We start from the raw sequence: 23,786 nt of genomic DNA, 5'->3' as shown, positions 1-23,786 counted from the left end.
TGGGATACTCCTGGCTGAAGAGACATAACCCCATTATAGATTGGAAATCAGGGGAAATAGTCTCGTGGGGTCAGGGTTGTCAAGAGAGATGTTTAAAGAGAGTGTCACCCCTTTGTATTGTTAACACACTTAATAACTCTACCGACTCTACTAAAGTACAGATACCGTCCTTGTATCTAGATTTAAAGGCGGTATTTGACAAAGGAAAGGCTGATACCTTACCACCACACAGGCCTTTTGATTGCAAAATTAATTTACTTCCTGGTACTATGCCTTCCAGGGGCCATGTATACCCTTTGTCTACGAATGAGAACTTAGTCTTAGAGGAGTATATTCGTGAAAACCTAGACAAAGGGTTCATTAGGAGATCCTCCTCCCCTGCTGGGGCTGGATTTTTTTTTGTTAAAAAGAAGGATGGTTCTTTAAGACCTTGCATTGACTACCGAGGTTTGAACAAGATAACCATTAGAAATGCCTATCCGATCCCCTTGATCACCGAGCTTTTTGATCGATTAAAGGGTTCCAAGATTTTCACTAAGTTAGACCTCAGAGGTGCTTATAACTTGGTGAGAATTCAGCAGGGACACGAGTGGAAGACTGCGTTCAATACTCGTTATGGGCACTATGAGTATACAGTAATGCCTTTTGGTCTCTGTAATGCCCCGGCGGTATTTCAGGATCTAATTAATGAAGTTCTTAGGGAGTTTCAACATGACTGTGTTATTGTATACCTCGATGATATACTTATACATTCCAGGGATATTGAGACTCACCACGGACAGGTCAGAAGGGTTTTGCACAAACTTCTTCAACATGGCTTGTACTGCAAATTAGAGAAATGTAGCTTTGACCAATCCCAGACTATCTTTCTTGGTTACGTGATTTCTGGAGAGGGGTCTGAAATGGATCCGGAGAAACTCCAATCCATTTTAGATTGGCCTTTACCTAAGGGTCTCAAGGCCATTCAGAGATTTATTGGTTTCTCTAATTATTACAGACGTTTCATTAAGGGTTACTCCTCTATTATTGCTCCTATCACCAATATGACCAGACAAGGGGCTGACACTAAGAATTGGTCTACTGAAGCACTTCTGGCTTTTAAGACTCTCAAGGAGCTGTTTGCTTCCGCACCAATTTTAGTTCACCCTGATACTACTCTGCCTTTCCTACTCGAAGTTGACGCTTCTGAGACGGGTATAGGTGCCATCCTGTCCCAAAGGTTGGGTGTGGATAAACCATTACATCCATGTGGGTATTTTTCCAAAAAACTATCGGGTACTGAGAGCAGATATGACATTGGGGACAGGGAACTCCTAGCGGTTATCATGGCTTTAAAGGAGTGGAGACATCTATTGGAGGGGACTTTGCATCCTGTTACCATTTTGACGGATCATAAAAACGTATCCTATATTGGGGAGGCTAAACGATTATCATCGAGACAGGCCCGTTGGTCTATATTCCTTACTCACTTCAATTACATACTCACATATAGGCCTGGTTCTAAGAATTCTAAAGCTGATGCCTTGTCTCGCCAACATGAACCTTCTGCCATATCTGAGCCGGTTTTATCCTCTATAGTACCTAACTGTAATATTATCGCTAACACAACTCTCAAAATCCATTCTCCCCTTCTTGATCAGATCAGGAGCTTGCAGCATCTGGCACCTAGACTGACTCCTGCGTCTAGACACTTCGTTCCTCCTGAACTCCAACTGGAGCTCTTACAGTGTCTTCACGAGAGTAAGGTGGCTGGTCACCCGGGCGTTCGCAAAACATATTCCTTGATCTCTAAGGATTTCTGGTGGCCTTCTTTACGGAGGGATATTAAGGATTTTATCGGAGCCTGTGAGGTCTGTACGAAGACTAAACTACCTCATTCGCTTCCTTGTGGTCTCTTACATCCCCTGGAAGTTCCAGAAAAACCTTGGTCCTGTTTGGCGATGGATTTTATTGTGGATTTGCCTGTTTCGAAAAAGCACACTGTTATTCTCACAGTGGTGGATAGGTTTACCAAGATGGCTCATTTCGTGCCTTTACCTAAACTTCCGACTTCGCCTGAATTAGCTGAGATTTTTGCTAAAGAGATCTTTCGCTTACATGGGATACCTTCCAAGATTACTTCTGATAGAGGTTCCCAGTTTGTTTCACGTTTCTGGAGATCATTCTGTTCTCAACTAGGCATTAAATTGAATTTTTCTTCTGCTTATCACCCTCAGTCTAACGGAGCCGCTGAACGTACCAATCAAAAGATTGAACAATATCTGCGTTGTTTTGTTTCTGAACACCAGGACGATTGGGTCGGTCTGATTCCTTGGGCAGAGTTCGCACACAATAATCTCGTTTGCGATTCAACTCGCTCTAGCCCCTTTTTAATGAATTATGGTTTTCATCCTTCCATTCTTCCCTCGGTTCCTTCTTCCCAGGGGGTACCGTCGGTTGATACTCATGTTGCCAATCTGAAGAAGTTGTGGGATCAGACTTGACAAATTCTCCTACATAATTCTATACTGTATAAAAAACACGCTGACAAACGCAGAAGGCCGGCTCCTAGTTTTGTACCTGGTGATAGGGTATGGTTGAGTACTAGAAACATTCGTTTGAAAGTACCGTCTATGAAATTCGCTCCTCGCTACATTGGACCCTATAGGATTCTGAATCGAATTAATCCTGTTGCGTATCGCCCAGCGCTCCCCTCTGCCTTACGTATTCCTAATTCCTTTCATGTTTCCTTGCTTAAACCCCTGATCTGTAACAGATTCTCCTCCAAGGTCTCCTCTCCTCACTCTGTTCAGGTTGAGGGTCAGGAGGAGTACGAAATCAACTCCATCATCGATTCTCGAATCTCCCGGGGGAGAATCCAATACCTGGTTGACTGGAAGGGATATGGTCCTGAAGAGAGGACCTGGGTACCACAGGAGGATGTCCATGCTCCTCGTCTTCGCAGGGCTTTTCATTCCCGCTTTCCATCTCGTCCCGGTTCCTTCCGCCCGGTGGGCGTTTCTGAGAGGGGGGGTACTGTCAGGGTACCTGTAGTCTCTACCCCTGAGACGGGTAGAGACTTGGACGTTTTTCCATCCAGACGGCATGATTCTCCCGTTCCTTGCGGTCCCCTCGCGCATGTAAACGCCGGCCCCGAGAGAACTATGCCTTTTTGTAACGTGACGCTCAATAGTCGATGTCATGACGCTATTCTAGCCCGACCTGTCAGTCAAATCCCGGACACGAATCAGGCCTCGGCGGAGGCGTGATTAGTCTCTAGAACCAGGGTATTTAAGGGAGCTCTCAGCATTTGCTCATTGCCCTGTCGTGGTTCTAGCCAGCCTAGTCACACAGCGCTCTTGTATTCTCTTGTCTTTTGGTTCTGACCCGGCTTTGTTATTACTTACCTGTCTTCTCTGTTATCCTTGACCCGGCTTGTCTCTCGCTTACCTGTCTTCTCGTTCCCTCGACCTCGGCTTGTCCCTGACCATTCTATACGTAGTTTTACGTTAAGTCCGGCCATTCTAAGGTCCGGTATACGTATCTGCTACTCTTTGTACTCTGCGTGTTGGATCCCTGTCCCGATCCTGACACTTCCAAAACAGATCATACCTCTATGGTGACTGACCTGTGGGGATATTTATGGGATAATAATAGTAAACAGTTGAGAATTACCCACTATTTCAATCCTCAGATCCCAAAGATCGTTATCGTGTAAGTGAAATGTATTCCATAAAAATAAAATCACAATTTGTTATAACAACAGATACAATTTATTGTGACAATTTAAATAATAATAATATGTAACATGTGTGACAATAATCAATTAATATTCAGTATAATATGAGTATGCAATACAAATGGCAATACATTTCACTGGTTGACACAGCCAATTGTCCAGACAAGATTTATGATGGTAGTTCAGAGAAAGAAAGTGAAAGTTTCACACAGAGAAAGCTTCCAGCGAATAGCCATAAAAACTTTAGCTGACAGTTAAAATAACCCTTTCAATGCTGGCTAGACCTCCTAAGTAATTAAGACCTATTCTCATGTGATTTTAAATAAAATAACATTTAAACCAGTTCATTAGTCATTTCCTGGAACCATCCAATAAGAGTAATCTACCTTTTTCTATAAGCAGAATTTTAACTTGCTTAAACAGATATTTTATCTTATTTTAGAGCAAATCAATATACCTGGATAAATATCACGATATGCTAACATGTGATATGTCACATTAAATACATAATTAATCTTTTCTATCTGCAGAATAGAATGTTTAATCATATACTTCTTAGTTAACTAAGATTTCTAAATATCGAAATCTGATCGTGATTTATCCAATCATATATCATGCTATTAGAACATTTTAATTAATTTAGATTAATTAAATTAAGCCAGTATAATTACCAGTTGAGTAGATATTTTCATCAGATTAGTAGGTATTCTCAGGAATTTGAATGTCATGGGTCTCTTTCTCTGTCTCCTGACTTAGCCTGCTTCCAACTCTTTGCCCCCGACTGCTTTGCCCTTTGCTTTCTCTGCATACCTTGCCTCCTTTGCATACCTTCTCTCTTCCCTTTGTCTTAACTTTTAAAGGGAAAATTCACTGGGTGATAGACCAATAGAAACACTAGAGGTGTGGTTACCTTCCAGGTAGCAATTTAAGTATTTGGTCTATAGAGGGCAGTCTCGTCCCACTAAACATACCTATCCAGGAAAGAGTTAACTTTTCCTGGTGGCTATTTTGACATAATTTACCTTATCTTTATGGTTATTCATAACTTAAGTTTTCTGTCAGTTCAAACTGTTTCTTTGAGTTTTCTTCAGACAGTGTGTCTCCAATTCCTGCTGTAATTTCTAAAACTGACAGTTTAAACTTAATTTCAACTTCTAAATTACAATGGGACGTTATACAATATTGAAAGTAAAATAAAATTATTTAATCTTCTCTGTCACAAATGTCTGGGTTTAGAATTTAGACAGTCTGTCCATCCCCCGTTCTCATTTCTTATCAAAAGGTTTGTATATACTAAGCATTCCTTTAGCTCTGGCAAAGTGGTTAGTTTTACAGAAAGGATAGAAATCTTGTGTCTTTTGTTAACTTGAAAATAACAAAATGGAGTCTGCTCTGTTTAGAGTGACTCAGAATATACACTTTTAATTTCTATCATAGCACAAAATGTCTGCCGATATAAATACCCTGACAGACCTCAAAACCTTCTTTGCCTTGGAGACTTGGGCACACTGACAAGTCGCATCAAAGCCACAGAGGAAGACTACTACGAAACTACTGGAGGATACCAACACGTGTGCGCAGCTCAGTGCCAAACTCGGGCAGCTAGAGGATATCACGCGACAACGTAACCTGACAGTGCAGGGGATACCTGACACCATTGACCTGGCGGAACTACCACAATTTATACGGAGGCTGTTCTCAGCTACCCCACCACCTAAACAGGCGAAGGGACTATCTTTAGATGGACTCTACACTATCCCGGGAAGGCCTTATATCAACACCCTGACATCTAAAGATGTCATCTTATGCTTCAAATCAAGGTCTGACAAAGACATACTCCTGAAGGCAGTCAGGGGCTCAACGCCATATATCTTTGTATAAGTTTTTTCCAAGACCTGAGCCGCCCAACACTGCAGTTGAAGGGGATTGAAGGGGGTGACCTCACAGCTCCGCCATCACCTACAACTGGGGATACCCAAGAGACCCTATAGGTGAAAAAGATGGCCGATGCTACCGACTGACATCTGCATCTAAAGCTGACATGTTCCTGCACTCAATGGGACTCTCTGCTCCTGCCACAGCAAACAGCTCATCCAGAACGGCACATCAGTGGGACGTGGCCAATGTGGCGGTCTTCCATCCAGCAGGCTCTTCGGCCCGGGTTGAAGCTGCCTAGGAGGGCGCCTAACTCTCCATCACTACTTGATTTCATTTTTGTTGTTTCTCTTTTAATATGTTTGCATTTTTTCCTGTTATAAAAATTAAGATTTAGACCTTTTGGTATGGGGTTTTACCGACATTGGATACCATGCCCTTCTGGTACCGCTGGCCTCTTCACCACCCTATATGGGTCTCACCTAATTAACCCTTGAAGTACTCTTCAATTCCTTCTCCCCGCTTCGTTAAGCTCCTGGGATATGGAGCTTGTTACTCTTTGGATAAGCCACTCATATCTCCCACAAATATTGCAACCTACACAGGTGTGCTTGCAAACTCATTACCCACTCACTTAGGTTTCCAAACCGGGTGCGCAAGGTTCTGGCTTCTACCCCGTTTGCAACCTGACGCATATAGCCATAGAAATACTTTTAACGGCCATGAATCAGCTCCAGGTCAACCTGGCCGGGTACAACTCATGGGAACTAGATCTACCCATGTGTGGGTTCTTGCAGAGAAGTATTTGGTTGTAATGCATGAGATGTGCAAACACTTTAGTTTTCCATTCAACCAATTTCCCATTCGCAGTCAATAGGAAATAGTGAGTAAAGTAATAGAGGTCCAGGCATTCCTTGGTTCAAGACAGGTACTTTATTAGGAACCACAACAGCAACGTTTCGACCCCAAAAGGTCTTTGTCTAATAGGAAATAGTGAGTGACTGAAACATCCTAACCACTACCTGGGAAATAAACAATGTATGGACATTAGCTATAAAATATAGCCATTGCATATAATGGTTACTCAAAGCGCCATGATCACTTGAGTGATTTGAAGTGGTCATGGTGTCTGGATTATGTATGTTCTGTGTCAGCCTACACTCTCAGCCAATTAAAATGGCAATGGAAAGCACCTCACCTACTAGGATAGGTGCCTCCGATACCGGCAGGGACCCAGTTAAGAGGGTGAACTGCTATTAAACGGTGTGCGCTATTACCATGATTGTAAGTTTCCATGGGAATAGGGGCCTCAACTCCCCCTGTATTTGTTTGACACATGTTGTATTGTCTCAGATGTATTATACCTCTGTCTTTTTACCTGTACCAATTGTACCCACGTACAGCGCTACAGAATGCGTTATCGCTTTATAAATAATGTAGAGCAACCACAATAACTCTTTTTAACCTTTTAAGGCTGGATTCTGGTTATTTTTCTTTTCCACATGCTTTTTATATCTCACGCAATATTATATTGCATTTTCTTACTATCATTTTCAATGATTGCCAATTTCATGTCAGTAAATGAGGATAAATTAGGATGTATGGACGTCAGTTGACTGCACTGGGTATGGTTAATAAGAAAATGCTTCATTTTGGAAGCAAAGGTTATGAAAGAAATCCCAGGTTCCCACATATATCTGAGGGTCTTGTGATATATATCTCCAGTTATTTATCCACATCATGTTGGATCTGGGAATTGAAGAATTCGGGAAGCTCACCGTTGTTACTTTAGAATCCCTGGGAAATCCCCCCAAAAATTAACTAATCGCTCATGTCCTGAGATTGAATGGAGGGTATCCATACTGATACTTGTGATCGATATTTTATGGCAAAATTTCCTTATAGCACTATAGTGCTGGAATACATATTTACGTGTCCAGCCCCCCTCTCTGTGGAGTACAAAGGTGTTAAACTTACCTTTTTCTCCTACACAGTGCCGGTCTTGCCGTGGCTAGCCCTGATTTCATGGCCAAGCAGCACCAATCAGCATGTCCTCATAGGAAAGCATTGAATCAATGCATCTCTATGGGGAGCATTCAGATTCTCCATGCAGAGCGTGGTGCTGCATACTGTACAGCACTGAAATAGGAAGCACCTCTAGTGGCCATCTGAGTGACTGCCACTAGAGGTGTATCTAGGTAGCTGTGTAAAAAGGCAGTGTTTTCATTGCTGAGTCTGCAGGGACAGGCTACAGACACCAGAGCCTCTATATTAAGCTGTAGTGGTTCTGGTGACTATATTGTCCCTTTAAAATAATACTTGCTATTTTCATAATTTGCATGAAGTGCATTGTTTTATATGCATTAAATTCATCCACTAATCAACCGTTAAACTCTCTATGCAGTGACGGAACTAAAGCTATGTTTTGTTACTCCTGTCTTAAGAAAAAAAAAAAAAAAAAATTAAACAGATTTTGAAAACCAGCGTGTCATTTTGTGCCATCTGAATGTATTTTTCAACCCTCCCTCACAATGTTCCCAGAAGAGCACTCCCCCGGGATCACGTAATGGCCAAGTTTCATATCCTTGACTTTGTCTGGGCTTCTTTCTCCTGTTGGAGCCTCCCCACCTGCATTTCGAAACTCCCAGAGACGAGACAGGCAGGACAAAGGCTTGGAAGACTTGTCAAGGAAGGTTCTCTCTGAGGTGATGCAAAATTTTGAAATGAAAAAAAAAATGGGTGTAAATCGAGCAACTAATATGACCTAGACCAGGGGTATGAAGGTGGACTGCAACTTCCCTGATGCTTTTCCAGCATCATGGCTGTAAGAGGTTATGGGAGATGTAGTCCCCAACATCTGAAGGTTGAATACCCCTGACCTAGACATTATTCAGGGGGAAGCAAGTGGACAGGTAAGAGTCAGTGCTAACTGTTTACACTGTAAACCTCCTGTATTACTCTACAGAGCATAAAAAGACTCTCAGACTGCACAGATGATGGGATTATTATCTATGGGATTAGGCTGCATCTTGTTCCTGATTAACTCAGCAGTGCTCCTGCCAGGTAAGGTTAAAAATGGATACCAGGTGGGTGATGGGCAGGGAAAGGGTAAAGTAACTGTGTGTTATGTTGAGCCCATGAGGTTCTGTCGGACTCTTTAGTGTCTGCGCCCAGTAAGAGTCGTTTTTAGAGCTTGTCCATTTCTGGTACTATACTGTGATGTATAGAAAGCTGTATAATGTGAGTGACTTTCTCCCACAGTTGCTCATCCTAAAGGAATCTTGTGTGCGCTGTTTGAGAATGCCTCTATCCCTGTCAGGACCCCTGTGTCTCACTTTGGAGAATTAAAGGAACCGGGAAAGATATATTGTAGGGAGAGCAACTGCTGTATGGGTATCTGGAGCGTCAGCGATGGGAACTTTCAACCTGTTTTATTAAGTGAGACGCCATGTTCATTTTTTTGTTGTTGTCATTTTACGCAAACAGTCAACACTGGCATTTATTGAAATGAGCTTACATGTATTTGTTTTCTATATAAACTGTGAAATGGTCTGATTGCATGGAATTGCACATTTTAAAAAGTGAAAATTTAATTTTTATGTTTCCAATTATGACCTCACAGAAGCTCCCAAAGTTCCCCTAAACACTACAGTTTGTTGTAGTGGTTATGGTGCTTAAAGGGAATCTATAGTCCTGAAGGGGACAATTGTTTTTTGGACTATAGGTTCCCTTCTGTCCATTCCCCGTCCTCCCTCCCCCTTTGGTATAAAAAAGTAAAAGTTAAAGAATGACTACTTGCTTCATTTCCACTGCCAGTACTACTCCGTCTTCAAAGATGTTGGCATGCCAGCTGGTGTCTTCTACGAGCTCCTCCAATCCAATGCTTCTCATCCAAAAGCAATGGATTAGAAATGGCATGTGCAAGCCAAGCTCCTCCAATCAGCAGGAATTAATTCCAGGACAAAGTTTGACTTGGTTCTGGAGAAGGAAGCACCTCTAATAGTTGTCAGGAATGTTTTACGCTGCAGAGTTAAAATAACAGGATCTCTTCATTGAGATCAAGTGGTCTGGGTAGTTTTAGTGGACCTTCAATACTTTTCAAAGTGATTCCCTCGTGGATTCCCAACAACCCCCAATTTAGTGAATAGCCCTGATATATTTTATTGCCCCTTCCCATGTACATGCATTTCCCTAATTGTATTTTATTTTTCTCCTGTTTTGTTAGGTTGCTTTCCAAGCAGCGCAGTATGCAGGTCTACTCATTGCACCCCAGTGGTCAAGCAGTCTATGTACCACTGCCTGTGTTCCTCAGACATGTGCAATGCAAATATAACCTTCCTTCATCAACAAATCCCTGGTGAGTATAAAATATCTTACTTTTAATGTTTAACAGGCAAAGACACACTGCGACATGAAATTACGCTCCTTAGCACTAAACAGATAAGGGTCCTAATCTTTTTCCTCTTCATCCCTGCAATAAACAGGGAACTGCCTTGTCCCTCATGGAACACAAAGTGTTAACACTGTTATCTCTCTGCTGTGGATGTGCACTGAGTGTTCTGCAAATTTGCAATGTTTTTGAACATTATATCTGTTACATGATGTTAGAGAAGTTGTTTATTTTCACGATTTAATCTGTAAACTATAAATTGGGAGGCAGTTAAAACGGGAATGCTGAGTATTGAAAATTAGAATATATGTCTTTGTCTGTTGTACTTATCAGCCTTGTGGGGTTTATCCACAAAACAGTTAGTTTTAATGAACTGAGAACTAACTTGCAAAATTAGCCAATTGGAAAAAAAAAATATTTTTTATTTTTAAATCTTACTTGACATAGTCACAGCTTGACTATTCTAGCCTAAATTTAACAATTTGTTTCTCAGTTCACTATAGCTCACTCTGTTTATTAAATAATCCACACAGTCAGGGGTGTTGCAAGATGACAAAAAAAAACAGGGGCTTCAGTCCAAAAATTTATGTCACTTCCCGCATATATTGACCATTCTAAGCCATGCCCTAACTCCAACCATAAGCCCTAATTAACTCCAAATATGGTGCATTAATGTGGCATGCTTACAATATATTTAATTGGAGGTGTGATTACTCTTTTAGTATTACAAGGGTCTCGGGCCTAGTAACAAAATTGTGCCATAATCAGCCCCCCCCTGCTTCCCACGATGCCCCTGCCCAGTGTTTCTATGTGGTCACATAGGATGTTGCAATGACTGTAATTCATGTCAGGAATTCCCTGTGTTTTGGGCGCAGAGAGGAAAGAGGGCTGCTTATCAATGGGGAAACACAGGTGGTGTTGTGGGAGGAAGCAAATTGTTCTGACTGGGTTTCTTATCAGCCGCACAAGCTGAGCCGGAGGGATGTGCTCATTGGAACCAGTCCTGTGATTGGGCCGCAACTGCGAGGGAGCGACCGTGGAATGCAAGCGGCTTCAGTAAGGGAAACTACCGCAAACTGTTAGTGTCAATGAATGAGTGACATCGCCTTGGCTGCTGTCACCAGTGTGCGATAAGTATGACTTCACAGAGCTCAGCGTTAGTGGATGTAAATTGTGTCCACAAAGATTTTAATTACAGTCAGTACGAGCTTTCGGTGTGCTGGAAATTGAGATGAAAAAATTCTCAAACTATGCTGTTTTTTTCCAGCTTGCTAAATTTATACTTAATGTTGCCATTCGCTAACACATACACAGGATTCTTCAGTATTAACTAAGTGAAGTAAAATTAATTTCAAATTTTAAGACAAAGTTACTGGACTGGAAGGACAGCTGACTTAGAAATGTATTTCCATTACGGATATTTTGGCCTTACATATGAAATTCACTTTGGTTACCGTATACTTTGAATCCTCACTAACCCTTCCAGTGGCTTATGCACTAAACTGGGAATTGAGTAGAATTGGGGGGGGGGGGGGGGGGGGATTGCAAATTCTATAGCAAACATATACATTTTGGAGAAAAAAAAACCCTCCAAACAAAATGTAGTTTAGCTATTTTTAAAACTCTACAAGACCAGGGGTACCCAAAAGGTAGATCCTCAGACTTTTAAAAACAAGAGATTTCATGATGCTTTGCCAGTCTCTAAAGGCATGCTAGAGGCGAGCACAGCATCATGGGAGTTGTAGTTCTACAACCTCTGGGGATCTACCTTTTGGGCACCCCCCAATAGACCGCAGTGAGGAAGTACTTTAATATTACATTTTATGAGTTCAGAGATTGATGCCAAAAAGTGCAGGCCGTTTTGAGCTTATAAGGACTAATACAAATAGCCTAACTGGAGAATTATTTTAACAGAGTTAATTCACTAAAGGGAGAATTCAGGTGAATTCAAACTGAAATTCAAATTTAAAGTCAAAATAGACGAACTGGAAACATTTCAGTTCAGCTACTCTGGCGTTGAATTCTCACTTTAAAAAATAAACATGTAAGTCCCAAATTATTCTAAAATTAAAGAAAAAATGTTGGCCCACCTGAGTAACGTAACCCTTTTTCACTGTCATGTAACTTTCTAGGTGATCATTTGCCTATTTACGTGGCTACAGGCTCAGCTCTCTTCTTTCTGATACTCTTTGTTGCCGTTTTCAAAGGTACCTTGACATTATTGAGAGGGGGACAACACTCTTCAAAAACTGTGAATTACTTTCATGTCTTGTCTTGCACTAAATGGCAGATGAAATTTAATTTAGAGAAATGCAAAGTTATGCACTTTGGGGTCAAGAATGCACAAGCAACTTACACCCTAAATGGCAGTGAATTAGGGATAACCACACACGAGAGGGATTTGGGAATTTTTATAGACAACAAATTAGGCAGCAATATGCAATGTCAATCTGCAGTTGCTAAGGCCAGTAAGGTTTTGTCATGAATAAATAGGGGCATAAATTCTAGGGATGAAAATATAATTTTGCCTCTTTATAAATGGCTGGTAAGACCACACCTTGAATATGCTGTGCAATTTTGGACACCTGTTCTAAAGAAGGATATTATGGCACTAGAAAAAGTGCAGAGACGAGGTACAAAATTGATAAAAGGAATGGAGCATTTTAGTTATGAAGAAAGGTTAAAAAATTGAAATCTCTTTAGTTTGGAAAAACGGCGCCTGAGAGGGGATATGATAACTTTATACAAATATATTCAAGGCTAGCACAAACCATTATCAGGAAATCTATTCAGAAATAGGGCTATACATAGGATACGAGGTCACGCATTTAGGCTGGAAGAAAGGAGATTTCATCTAAGGCAAAGAAAAGGTTTTTTTACAGTAAAAGCAATAAGGATAGGGAATTATCTGCCTGAAGAGGTGGTTTTATCAGAGTCCATACAGATGTGTAAACTGCAATTGGATAAATACTTACAAAAACATAACATACAGGGATATAATTTCTTAGTACTGGGGTAATAGCTGCTTGATCCAAGGAGACATCTGACTGCTATTTTGGGGTCAAGAAGGAATTTTTTCCTAGTTTGTTGCAAAAAATTGGAAGCGCTTCAGACTAGGTTTCTTGCCTTCTTTTGGATCAACAGCAAAAACATATGTGAGGAAGGCTGAACTTGATGGACGCAAGTCTCTTTTCAGCCTATGTAACTATGTAACTACTCTTCTCTTAAATGCCTTAATCTTTAAATTTTATGTGCTCAGCAATAAGGAAATTAAAACGTGGGTGTCTACTCATCAGAAAGGAAAATGCATTGGAGCATCAGGAACTATTAACTCAGGAAAAAGATACCCCACCATCATTGCCAGTGGATGGTCTCATCTTACTCCAGGTACACACTACACTTAAACTGAGAGTACCTAGCTCGTAAATACTTTCTGAATATCACCCCAATGGCTGACAGATAACTTGTTTGTGTTTTTAAGACTTGCTGGCTTAGATGGCTTAAGGAAATGATCGGCCATATCCATTCCAATCAATATTATTACATTTATGGTAAATCTCCCATAACCCAAATTACTCAGTACCTGATAACCTCTTTGCATGTTGTAATGCATAAATACGGGTGCTGTGCATCAAAGTGATGCAAATAGTTCATGATACCAAGGATGTAAATACAAAATAGATGTAAGTAATCTGACTTTTTTTAATGCTTGATTTTAATTTTGGCCTCAGGTGCTCAGAGAAGACACGCTAGCTGCTCATTTGTGGACTGGTGTTCTTCATGGTAGGAATGTGTTCATAAAGAGCTTTCCACCCCCGCTGAAGGAGCTCTACAGACATGAGTGGAGAATCCTTAGCCTTTTGGCCCCTCTTCAGCATAAGAATATTATATGCCTCCTTGCCGCAGGAAGTGGTACTGGAGGGAGTCTGGAGGATCACCAGTTCTTGGTTTTGCAGCACTATCCTGAGGTTAGTAATGGGGGTTCTACAGCATTATCCCAAGGTCAGTAATGGGAGTTCTGCAGCACTATCCCAAGGTCAGTAATGGGAGTTCTGCAGCATTATCCCAAGGTCAGTAATGGGAGTTCTGCAGCACTATCCCAAGGTCAGTAATGGGAGTTCTGCAGCACTATCCCAAGGTCAGTAATGGGAGTTCTGCAGCACTATCCTGAGGTTAGTAATGGGGGTTCTGCAGCATTATCCCAAGGTCAGTAATGGGAGTTCTGCAGCACTATCCTGAGGTTAGTAATGGGGGTTCTGCAGCACTATCCCAAGGTCAGTAATGGGAGTTCTGTAGCACTATCCCGAGGTCAGTAATGGGAGTTCTGCAGCACTATCCCAAGGTCAGTAATGGGAGTTCTGCAGCACTATCCCGAGGTCAGTAATGGGGGTTCTGCAGCATTATCCCAAGGTCAGTAATGGGAGTTCTGCAGCACTATCCCGAGGTCAGTAATGGGAGTTCTGCAGCATTATCCCAAGGTCAGTAATGGGAGTTCTGCAGCACTATCCCAAGGTCAGTAATGGGGGTTCTGCAGCATTATCCCAAGGTCAGTAATGGGAGTTCTGCAGCACTATCCCAAGGTCAGTAATGGGAGTTCTGCAGCACTATCCCAAGGTCAGCAATGGGAGTTCTGCAGCATTATCCCGAGGTCAGTAATGGGAGTTCTGCAGCATTATCCCAAGGTCAGTAATGGGAGTTCTGCAGCACTATCCCAAGGTCAGTAATGGGAGTTCTGCAGCACTATCCCAAGGTCAGTAATGGGAGTTCTGCAGCACTATCCCAAGGTCAGTAATGGGAGTTCTGCAGCATTATCCCGAGGTCAGTAATGGGAGTTCTGCAGCATTATCCCGAGGTCAGCAATGGGAGTTCTGCAGCATTATCCCGAGGTCAGTAATGGGAGTTCTGCAGCACTATCCCGAGGTCAGTAATGGGAGTTCTGCAGCACTATCCCAAGGTCAGTAATGGGAGTTCTGCAGCACTATCCCAAGGTCAGTAATGGGAGTTCTGCAGCACTATCCCAAGGTCAGTAATGGGAGTTCTGCAGCACTATTCCAAGGTCAGTAATGGGAGTTCTGCAGCACTAGTCTGTACTATAATTGTGTGACATACAGTAAGCTTCATAAATTATATGTTAAGGTTAAAAGATACAATTAAAGTTGTAGAACATCTTCAAATATGCAGTTATTTACTTTCTTAAAGAACATTGCATTTAACACTATAATGCTTTTTTTGTGGCCTATACATTGTATTCCATTTATATGAATATTTTGTGATACAGGGGTCTCTTAGAAATTATTTGACTAATCACACCCCTGATTGGACTACTGCTTGCCGAATGGCCATATCCTTGACCCGAGGACTGGCATTCCTTCATACATACATAAGTGAAGGTAAGGAAGATTGATGCAGGAAATGTATAAGCATGTCCCTACAGGGTTAATTACTAAAAGGAATTGTCTGGACAAGTGATTTCAAAGTGAGTTGCAACTTTTAAGCTAAAGTGGCCCAAACAGAAAACTTGGACATGGAAACTTCTTCCAGTTCAGTTAATAAATTCAGAATTTTGAAACTCCCTTTGAATTCCTGATAGTTTACACTTTAGTGAATAATTCTGCCTGTGTGTGAATTAAAACTGAGTGGTCACCCAGGTGGACTACAGATGTCGGTGAAGCGATGGTGATACTTGGTCATATATTTTGGAAAACACAGAATTGCGTCATTCGCCAAGAACAGAGCTTTAACCCTGTTTTTCACTGGTATGTCACCATGTGTCCTATTATTGTGTGGGCTGCAACCCTTTAGACTTATTCTGTAGAAAGTGCGGATAACCGGGGGAATACATCCCCTTTTGGTCCAAAGTCACACCAACTGTTCAAACACATTTTAAATAAACCCATTCCATGGCATCATTGGTCTTTTTACTCTGTAAATCATGTGATAATTTATGGACACATGGAAATTTAATTTTGTTTAAAACTGGTCTAGCCATCAGGCAGGCTATTGCTGAATCCTGGTTGCATATGTCGACCCACCCTAAGTGCCAAAGGTTTCTTCTAAAATTAAACACAATCTGCTCATGAATAAGTTGACCACAGTTATACACCATACCTCTGCTTCATTTTGTAAAGTTTGTACCCCATGGTTGGACTATGCATCTGTACCATGAGGTTGTCCCCTTTTCCCTGACCCATACCTCCTCTTCTTCTTATAATCGCCTCTTTACTTTTTTTTTTAGCCCAACTTTCTAGGAGGTTTGGATACCAGCTTATTTGCATCTCTATTGCTCTCAGGTTCAAAATTATATTTTCACTATGCTCCTGCAGATATATATCATTAGTCACACAGAATTCAAACCAGTGTTTCCCAGTTCTGAGGCAGTGACCTTACCAGTGACATAATCATCCTCCTCATCATAAGATGTCCTTTGTATTCTTCTCAGATACTTACAAACCAGTAATAGCTCACCGGGATCTGAACAGCGATAACGTATTGGTGACTGAGGATTCTTCTTGTATAATCTCTGATTTTGGCCTTTCTGTGGTTTTGGAGGGATGTCGGACGAAGAATAAGAATATACAAGACCCAACCATGATATTTATGGTAAAACTTGACACACAGTCATGTAATGAGAGTTTTATTGGGATGTCCTGTAGTCCTATATAATGGGGTGCTTACGACTAACACTCAAATCTCTTAGGCAGGAACACTGCGCTATATGTCACCAGAAATGCTGGATGGCTTCTTGAACCTCAAGTCTGTGGAAAGAGCACTAACACAAGCCGATGTGTATTCTCTAGGGCTTCTGCTTTGGGAAATATTCATAAGATGCAATGACTTATATGAAGGTGAGAGGCACTGAGTGTGTAATTCTAGTGTAACTCTGTTTCTGGCTGTAGTTATGATTCTCTGCAATACATGTGCTGTGTTTAGTGTATAGAGAATGCTTGTTGTTTATGTGTGTTTTGGGGCAGGCTGTTTGTGATGTTGTGTTGTTTTGTGAGGGTGTATGTGGAAGCTGCTTGTTGTGTTGTATATGTGGAGGCTGATTGTGGCATTGAGAGATCAGTTCATATACCCTTGTAGTTCATATGGTTATTCAATTTATTTCACTTCGACAGTATATTAATTCTATGTAATGCTGGACAGCACTTTCCTTGTACTGCTTGAAAAGGGTAAAGATGATATATATTAACTAAAATAAGGTCGATACAACAGAACTGTGTACACACTGCTAGGCACATTTTTCTCATCCAAAGAACCCTCTAAATTAAAATGAACAAATTAAATATTGATTGCCAACTTCTACTCTTAGATCGCCAGGCCCCTGATTACCAAGTCGTCTTCTTAAAAGAGCTGGGTCCAAACCCAACACTCGATGAGTTACGATTATTAGTGGTGGAGAACAAAGGTCGTCCACAACATTCTAAACCCTGGAGAAAAAATACGCAGGTAAGTTATCTGTTGAAATTTTACTACTGAGGTACAATGACAAATATAACTAGGACCAGCCATACCATTTGAAGAACCCTAGACAACATATATTTTTGAGGTCTCACCAAGAATCTGTTAGGAAAACAAGGAATCTGCCGAAGGCCTGGCAGGTGAGGAGATCTTTAAAACTCTCCCCTTTTACTTTCCAGGCATTTTTTTTAAATGTATGTAAAATACTCTGTCACAAAGACAAAAGGGCTGCTACAAAAATAAAAAAAATAAAAAAGTAGGCAAGGGAAGCACATATCAAAAAACTAGGCTACAGAAAATAGGGGGTAACGGACACACATACAATAAAAAGGTTACAGAAAAAACAAGAGGCAAGGTTAAGCACACATGCAAAGGAGGTCCATAGAAGAAATACAAGCGCAAGGGAGATGCACAAAAAAAGGCCACCAGATGCACTGGATTTAAAGAACAACTGTCTGCTTTCACTTGTTTTTTTTAAGGTTTTTTTTTTTTTTTTTCAATTTGACAATTTTTATTATTTTCTTAAGTAATTTCTTAAGTATTCCAGGGGTACAGAAGAGAAAGGGAAGGGAATGCAAAATTCTGATAGGTTACATTCGTATTCACAGACATATATACATTTCGTACATCGCATTATACGTATACCTTGCTCATATCATGGAAGAAAGGGGAAGGGGGTGCAAACTGACAGTGCGGAGGTTGGGAGTTCCCTTATAGAACCTCTTGTCTGTTCGTGAGTGTCACCCATCTCCATGGGGTATCTTTAAGTGAGGTCGTTTTTTTAAGGTTTTTTTTTTTTTTAAATTCTTTATTTTTCCGTGCATCATCAGTGGTACAGACAGTTCTGTTTATGCATCGATTATATACTGCTAAGTTGGCATATCAAACAAGTCCATACAGTAGTTCGGTTATAACAGTAAATGCACATTTTTGTATAGTGGTCTGATGGGTTATAACGAGGTACCTACGAGAGTACTGGGCGTTGCTGGGCGAGAAATTGTGAGATGGTGAGTCATCACCGTTATGAACGTTGTGGGGGTGCGGTGAATGTATTGGTCTTGAGGCTTTCAGGGTAGTTGTCCCGCTACCCGGCATTCTATGTGTTGGGTCACCTCGTATGCTGGTGGGTGTATAGTCCCCTTGTTAAGTCTGGTGTCCCTGGACTCTGAGTCTCAGAGAGCCTATTGAAGTGGGGGTCTAACGTACCCTTATCTTTTGTGCCAGTTGGGTCCACCATGACCCCCGCGTGTATAGTTGAGTCAAAATGTATTTCTGCCTAGCGAACAGGCCTTCGTCTATATGGGAGTGGGTTGTGTTTCGGAGCGTGGTTGTCTATTTTGTTCTCGGGGTTCGTCTGTTATGAATATGTGCGTTGTTTATGTGTCCCCTGTATGTCTGGTTCCCGGTGTGGGGTGTATCGCTCCACGGATGGTTGTGTCCCTTGACCCTGGGGCACTGGGGGGGGGGGGAGGGAGTTGTGTAGTTGAGTCACAGAGCTGTTTCTACGTGGTGTGAGCCCGACATAAAGTGTGTGGTTGTAGTGGTGTGTAAGTGAACTTTAAAACATAGGTGAACATAGGTAAAACATTAGCATAAACAACATGAGCAGTCTGTGGGTTCAGGTCGTGTGGCCTCTTTCTTCTTCTCCGCCCGTGCGGTTAGGGGAGTTTTCTGTGCTGCGTGGGCGAGTACTGGATGTCTTTGGAGCGGGTAGTCCTTGTGGAGTGAGTCCTAGTGCTGTCAGTAAGGCAGTGCTGTCTGATGGATCTGACGCCTTATATGTGTTCCCATCTTTTGTGACCAGGAGCGTTCTGGGCGTTGACCATCGGTATGTGAGTCCTGCTATCTGTAGGGGTTTCGTGATGGGCTGCATTCCCTTTCTCCATAACAATGTAGATCTGCTCAAGTCCTGAAAGACTGATATGGTGCTGGTTTCAAATTGGTACGGGGTGTTCCCTTTAAGGGCGGCTAGTAGGCCCATTTTGTCTGTTAGCGAGTGACAACGGAGGATGATGTCCCGTGGTGCTGCGGTGGGTGCTTGTGGGGATTTGGTTATCCGGTATACCCCATCAAAGGCAAAGTGTTTAGCCTGTCGTGTTGGGATGAGGGAAGACACCAGCCTTCTAATGAAGTGTGGTAGTTCCTCTAAGGGTACTGTTTCTGAGACTCCTCTGAGTTTGATATTTTTCCTCCTGCCCCTGTCGTCTATTATGCTGACTTGGTTAGTGAGGTTGACTTGTTGGGCTTGTATTTGATGCATCTGGTCGTTTATTGCTTTGAGGCCTTGTTTGAGGGTAAGTATATCTGTCTCATTCGTGTCTGTGCGAGCAGTTAGTGTGTGTACCTCTGTTTTCAGCACTGCCAGGTCAGCTTCCCACATTTGCCGGAGGTTCCTTTGCAGGTTTGTTAGCATGTCCTGTATGTCCCCCTTGGTTGCAGGGGCTGTGTCTTCTGCCCTGGGTGGGGTAGGTTCCCCGGTTCTTGCTGGGGTGTGTTCGCGGGAAGACTCCCCTCCATCCACCGGGTGATTCTGGGCTGTGTTTGGCCCTGGCGTTCGAAGCATCATGCCGATGTCACGGTGGGACTGGGGTGTGTTTGTGGGTTGTTTCTGTGTCTTCCGACCCATCTCCGCTGGTGCGTGTGTGCTCGGGTCTGGTAGGCCAAGGTCGCTCCACATGCGGGAAGCCCAGTCCGCCTCGAGCTGGAGGTCTCCCGCGCGGTAGGCCTTGGTGCCGCGGCTGCGAGTTTTCCTTGCCGCGGGTTGGAAGAACGGCATCGACCTGTTCAGCGGGTCGTACCCTGTTGTTTTCCGGTACTTGTGTGGTCAGATGGGGTTCGGTGTCTTTGATTTTTGCGGGTTTTTGCTCTAGTTTGTTGGAGCTTGGGAGAATGGCGACCGCTCTCGTGTGCTGTCAGGCTCCGCCCCCCTTAAGGTTTTTACAATAACTAAAACTTAATAATTTTTTTAAACAGTATATAGATTTGTTGAGAAAATGTTACTTTTTAAAAAATAATCTGACTGAGCAGCCATGTTGGATCAGATTCTACAGTTATCTGGCCAACTGCTGTACAACCTAACTTGCCTGCTGTTGCAGGTTCACACAGAGCAATTACAGCTTAGGCTGAGCAGCATATGGTCAGATAACAGTAGACTCAACATGGCCGATGTGCCAGAAAAACGTAATTTTTTTTCTAAATAAAAATCAATACACATCATTTCCCTGTGTACACTCCTCTCTCTCTGCCATTTAAAACGAACCTTCTTCCCTAAACATACATAAAATTGCTTCCTCCTAGGCCAACATGTCTGCGTAACAAGATAGTAAATTAATTACAACTAATTACTGGAGTGCCACAGAGGACTGAATATGTACTTTGGGGAAATTAGGCTCCATCAAAAAAAAAACATGAATGTAAATATTTAATGGCCATATACATTTTTTTTTCATCATTTAAATATAAACTTTTCCCTAATTGAAAACATAACATATGCAGTATAACAAGTGCACAAATACATTATGGTTTGAAAGTGCGCCACCCAGTGGCTTTATTTCTCATTGCATTTACTGCAAATCAGTTCTGTAAAGTGATGGTCAGCATAGTGTGAAAATAAAATAGTTTGATTAATTCACACACAGGAGTTTATTATCAAAACTGAGAACTGTATTGATTTCAAACCGTTTTTAAAAAAACCCAATATGCTCATTTATTTATTTTATTTATATAAAAACAATGATAATAAATTACATGTGTCTAATTGTTATAGGGCTGGTTCTGCATAGATGAATGTTAATCAGGATTATAATGTATTATTATCGTGAATTATTTGTTGCGCTATGACCTTTACTAGGTGTTATATAAATAAATAATAACACTGTATCTCTTTGTCCAGCTCAGCATGGCTCTATGGGAGACTCTGGAGGACTGCTGGGATCCTGACTCTGAGGCCCGCCTGACCGCACAGTGTGCAGAATGGAGACTGTCTAACCTCAGCTCAGCTCACCCTTAATGCCCCAACAGACCATCAAAGAACATGAGACTCTGCTTAGGGTACAGCTCACTTCAGCAGTTTATGTTGGAGCTGTGTGCTGGATACCCACAAGGAAGCTCTGCATCTTTCTTACAGTCATATACTCCTGTTACAAGACATGTATGATTTTCATCATCCCCATATTGGCTCTAAACAGGGGATTAATGAGGCTATTGATGCTGCAATTTCTGATCCATTCAGTGAATGAGCCGTGTATGTCTTAAAGAGACACTATAGTCACCTGAACAACTTTAGCTTAATGAAGCAGTTTTGGTGTATAGAACATGCCACTGCAGCCTCACTGCTCAATCCTCTGCCATTTAGGAGTTAAATCCCTTTGTTTATGAACCCTAGTCACACCTCCCTGCATGTGACTTGCACAGCCTTCCATAAACACTTCCTGTAAAGAGAGCCCTATTAAGGCTTTCCTTATTGCAAGTTCTGTTTAATTAAGATTTTCTTATCCCCTGCTATGTTAATAGATTGCTAGACCCTGCAAGAGCCTCCTGTATGTGATTAAAGTCCAATTTAGAGATTGAGATACAATTATTTAAGGTAAATTACATCTGTTTGAAAGTGAAACCAGTTTTTTTTTTCATGCAGGCTCTGTCAATCATAGCCAGGGGAGGTGTGGCTAGGGCTGCATAAACAGAAACAAAGTGATTTAACTCCTAAATTACAGTGAATTAAGCAGTGAAATTGCAGGGGAATGATCTATGCACTAAAACTGCTTTATTTAGCTAAAGTAATTTAGGTGACTATAGTGTTCCTTTAAACTGGATCTATCATGACATAATAATAACTGTACACAGTGGTGTATTTTGGATCTGTGCTGCCCTAGGCATGATGGAACTCGGGCACTCCCTAATTTACATTTGCCCCACCCCTTCCTGTCAATGCCACACCTCTTACTATTAAAGACTAACACACACTTTGACTGACAGACACACTATCAGATACACTGACATACACACACACACTGATTTGACACAATCTGACAGACACACACAATCACTGACTCACTCACAGACACACACAATCACTGACATACACACACAATGACGGAGACACGCACTCACTCACTGACACACACACAAACTCACAGACACACACACTGACAGGCATACACAATTGCTCAGACTGACACAAACCCATTAACTGACAGACACACTCACTCACAGACAAATACTGACAGACACACACAATCACTCAGACACACAGGCTCCCTCACAGACACATACACTCACAGACACACTTACAGACAGACAGACACACACAGGCGCCCTCACAGACACACACAATCACTCAGACACACAGGCTCCCTCACAGACACACACTGACAGACATACTCACTCTCATTCACAGACACAAAAACTCACTCACAGACACACACAATCATTCAGACACACACTGACAGACATACAGACACACTGACAGATATACAGGCTTACTGACAGGCACCCCCCCAACATTATTTTTTTATTTTAATTTAAATACAACCAGCCTCCCTACCTTTGGGAGAGCTTGGTGGATTTTTTATCTGGGGTACAGTGGGGCTTCTGGCCGGGCTGTTTGGGCAGGGAGGGAGGCAGGCGTGCAGGCAGTTGGGCAGCTAACAAAATATACACAAGGTGTATAGTTGTGTAGGCGCTTCCAACTTAAAATAGACAATAAAAGTAAGTGTGACAGAAAGGTGTAATCCCTTAACACCTAAAGGTAAAGTGAAACAATTAAAATAATTCACACCCACTTAGGAAAATATACAGAGTAAAAAGGATATACCACCTATTGCAGATATAGATATGGTGGTTACATCTGTAAAACAAATGAGACATACATAGTGTTTTCCATATAGGTAAAAACAAACAATTGTATCATATGAGGATTGAACTCACAAGGATGGAGCCTCTTAGGCTCTATGTACTTCGCTCTCGGGTGCCTATTCAGGCTTTCGATAATTTTCAGTTGAAGACCCAGACTCCACAAATTCAAGAGTAAATAAGGGTTTATTAATTGATGAAATATTATATAAAATATTAATAATATAGGACAAAAATAGGCAGATATATGTATAAAATACAGCGTGGTATGGTACTGCAATAATGGGCAAAATTAAAAGCAGCAAAGCACCACAGCATATACACAAAGTAACAATACCGCCAAATGAAAGTCCCAGTAAAAAGTCCAGTAAAGTGCAAGTTGGGCAGCTAGCTGAATTCCAAGGCGGGCGGCGAGGGAGCGCTGATTTGTGAGCTCTCTCTGCTGACATCATATTCCGGCTCCCGGCATTTCTCTGTGCAGCTCACAAATCA

General features: G+C 41.8%; 1 protein-coding gene across 1 annotated transcript; it reads left to right on the top strand.

Moving 5' to 3' along the window:
* Positions 1–8,228: 8,228 nt before the first annotated feature.
* Positions 8,229–21,488, top strand: AMHR2 (anti-Mullerian hormone receptor type 2). The gene is made up of 12 exons (XM_063437530.1): positions 8,229–8,298; positions 8,559–8,656; positions 8,855–9,031; positions 9,819–9,950; positions 10,944–11,039; positions 13,243–13,370; positions 13,715–13,951; positions 15,262–15,373; positions 16,423–16,583; positions 16,681–16,828; positions 17,296–17,432; positions 21,337–21,488. Exons 2-12 carry the CDS (start codon positions 8,587–8,589, stop codon positions 21,451–21,453), a joined length of 1,515 nt encoding a protein of 504 aa, XP_063293600.1. The 5' UTR covers positions 8,229–8,298; positions 8,559–8,586; the 3' UTR covers positions 21,454–21,488.
* Positions 21,489–23,786: the final 2,298 nt, after the last annotated feature.

This window comes from Pelobates fuscus, chromosome 1 (assembly GCF_036172605.1).
Source record: "Pelobates fuscus isolate aPelFus1 chromosome 1, aPelFus1.pri, whole genome shotgun sequence".
NCBI lineage: Eukaryota > Metazoa > Chordata > Amphibia > Anura > Pelobatidae > Pelobates > Pelobates fuscus.
Note: the sequence above shows the minus strand (reverse complement) of the source record. Positions and strands in the feature narration are given on the sequence as shown.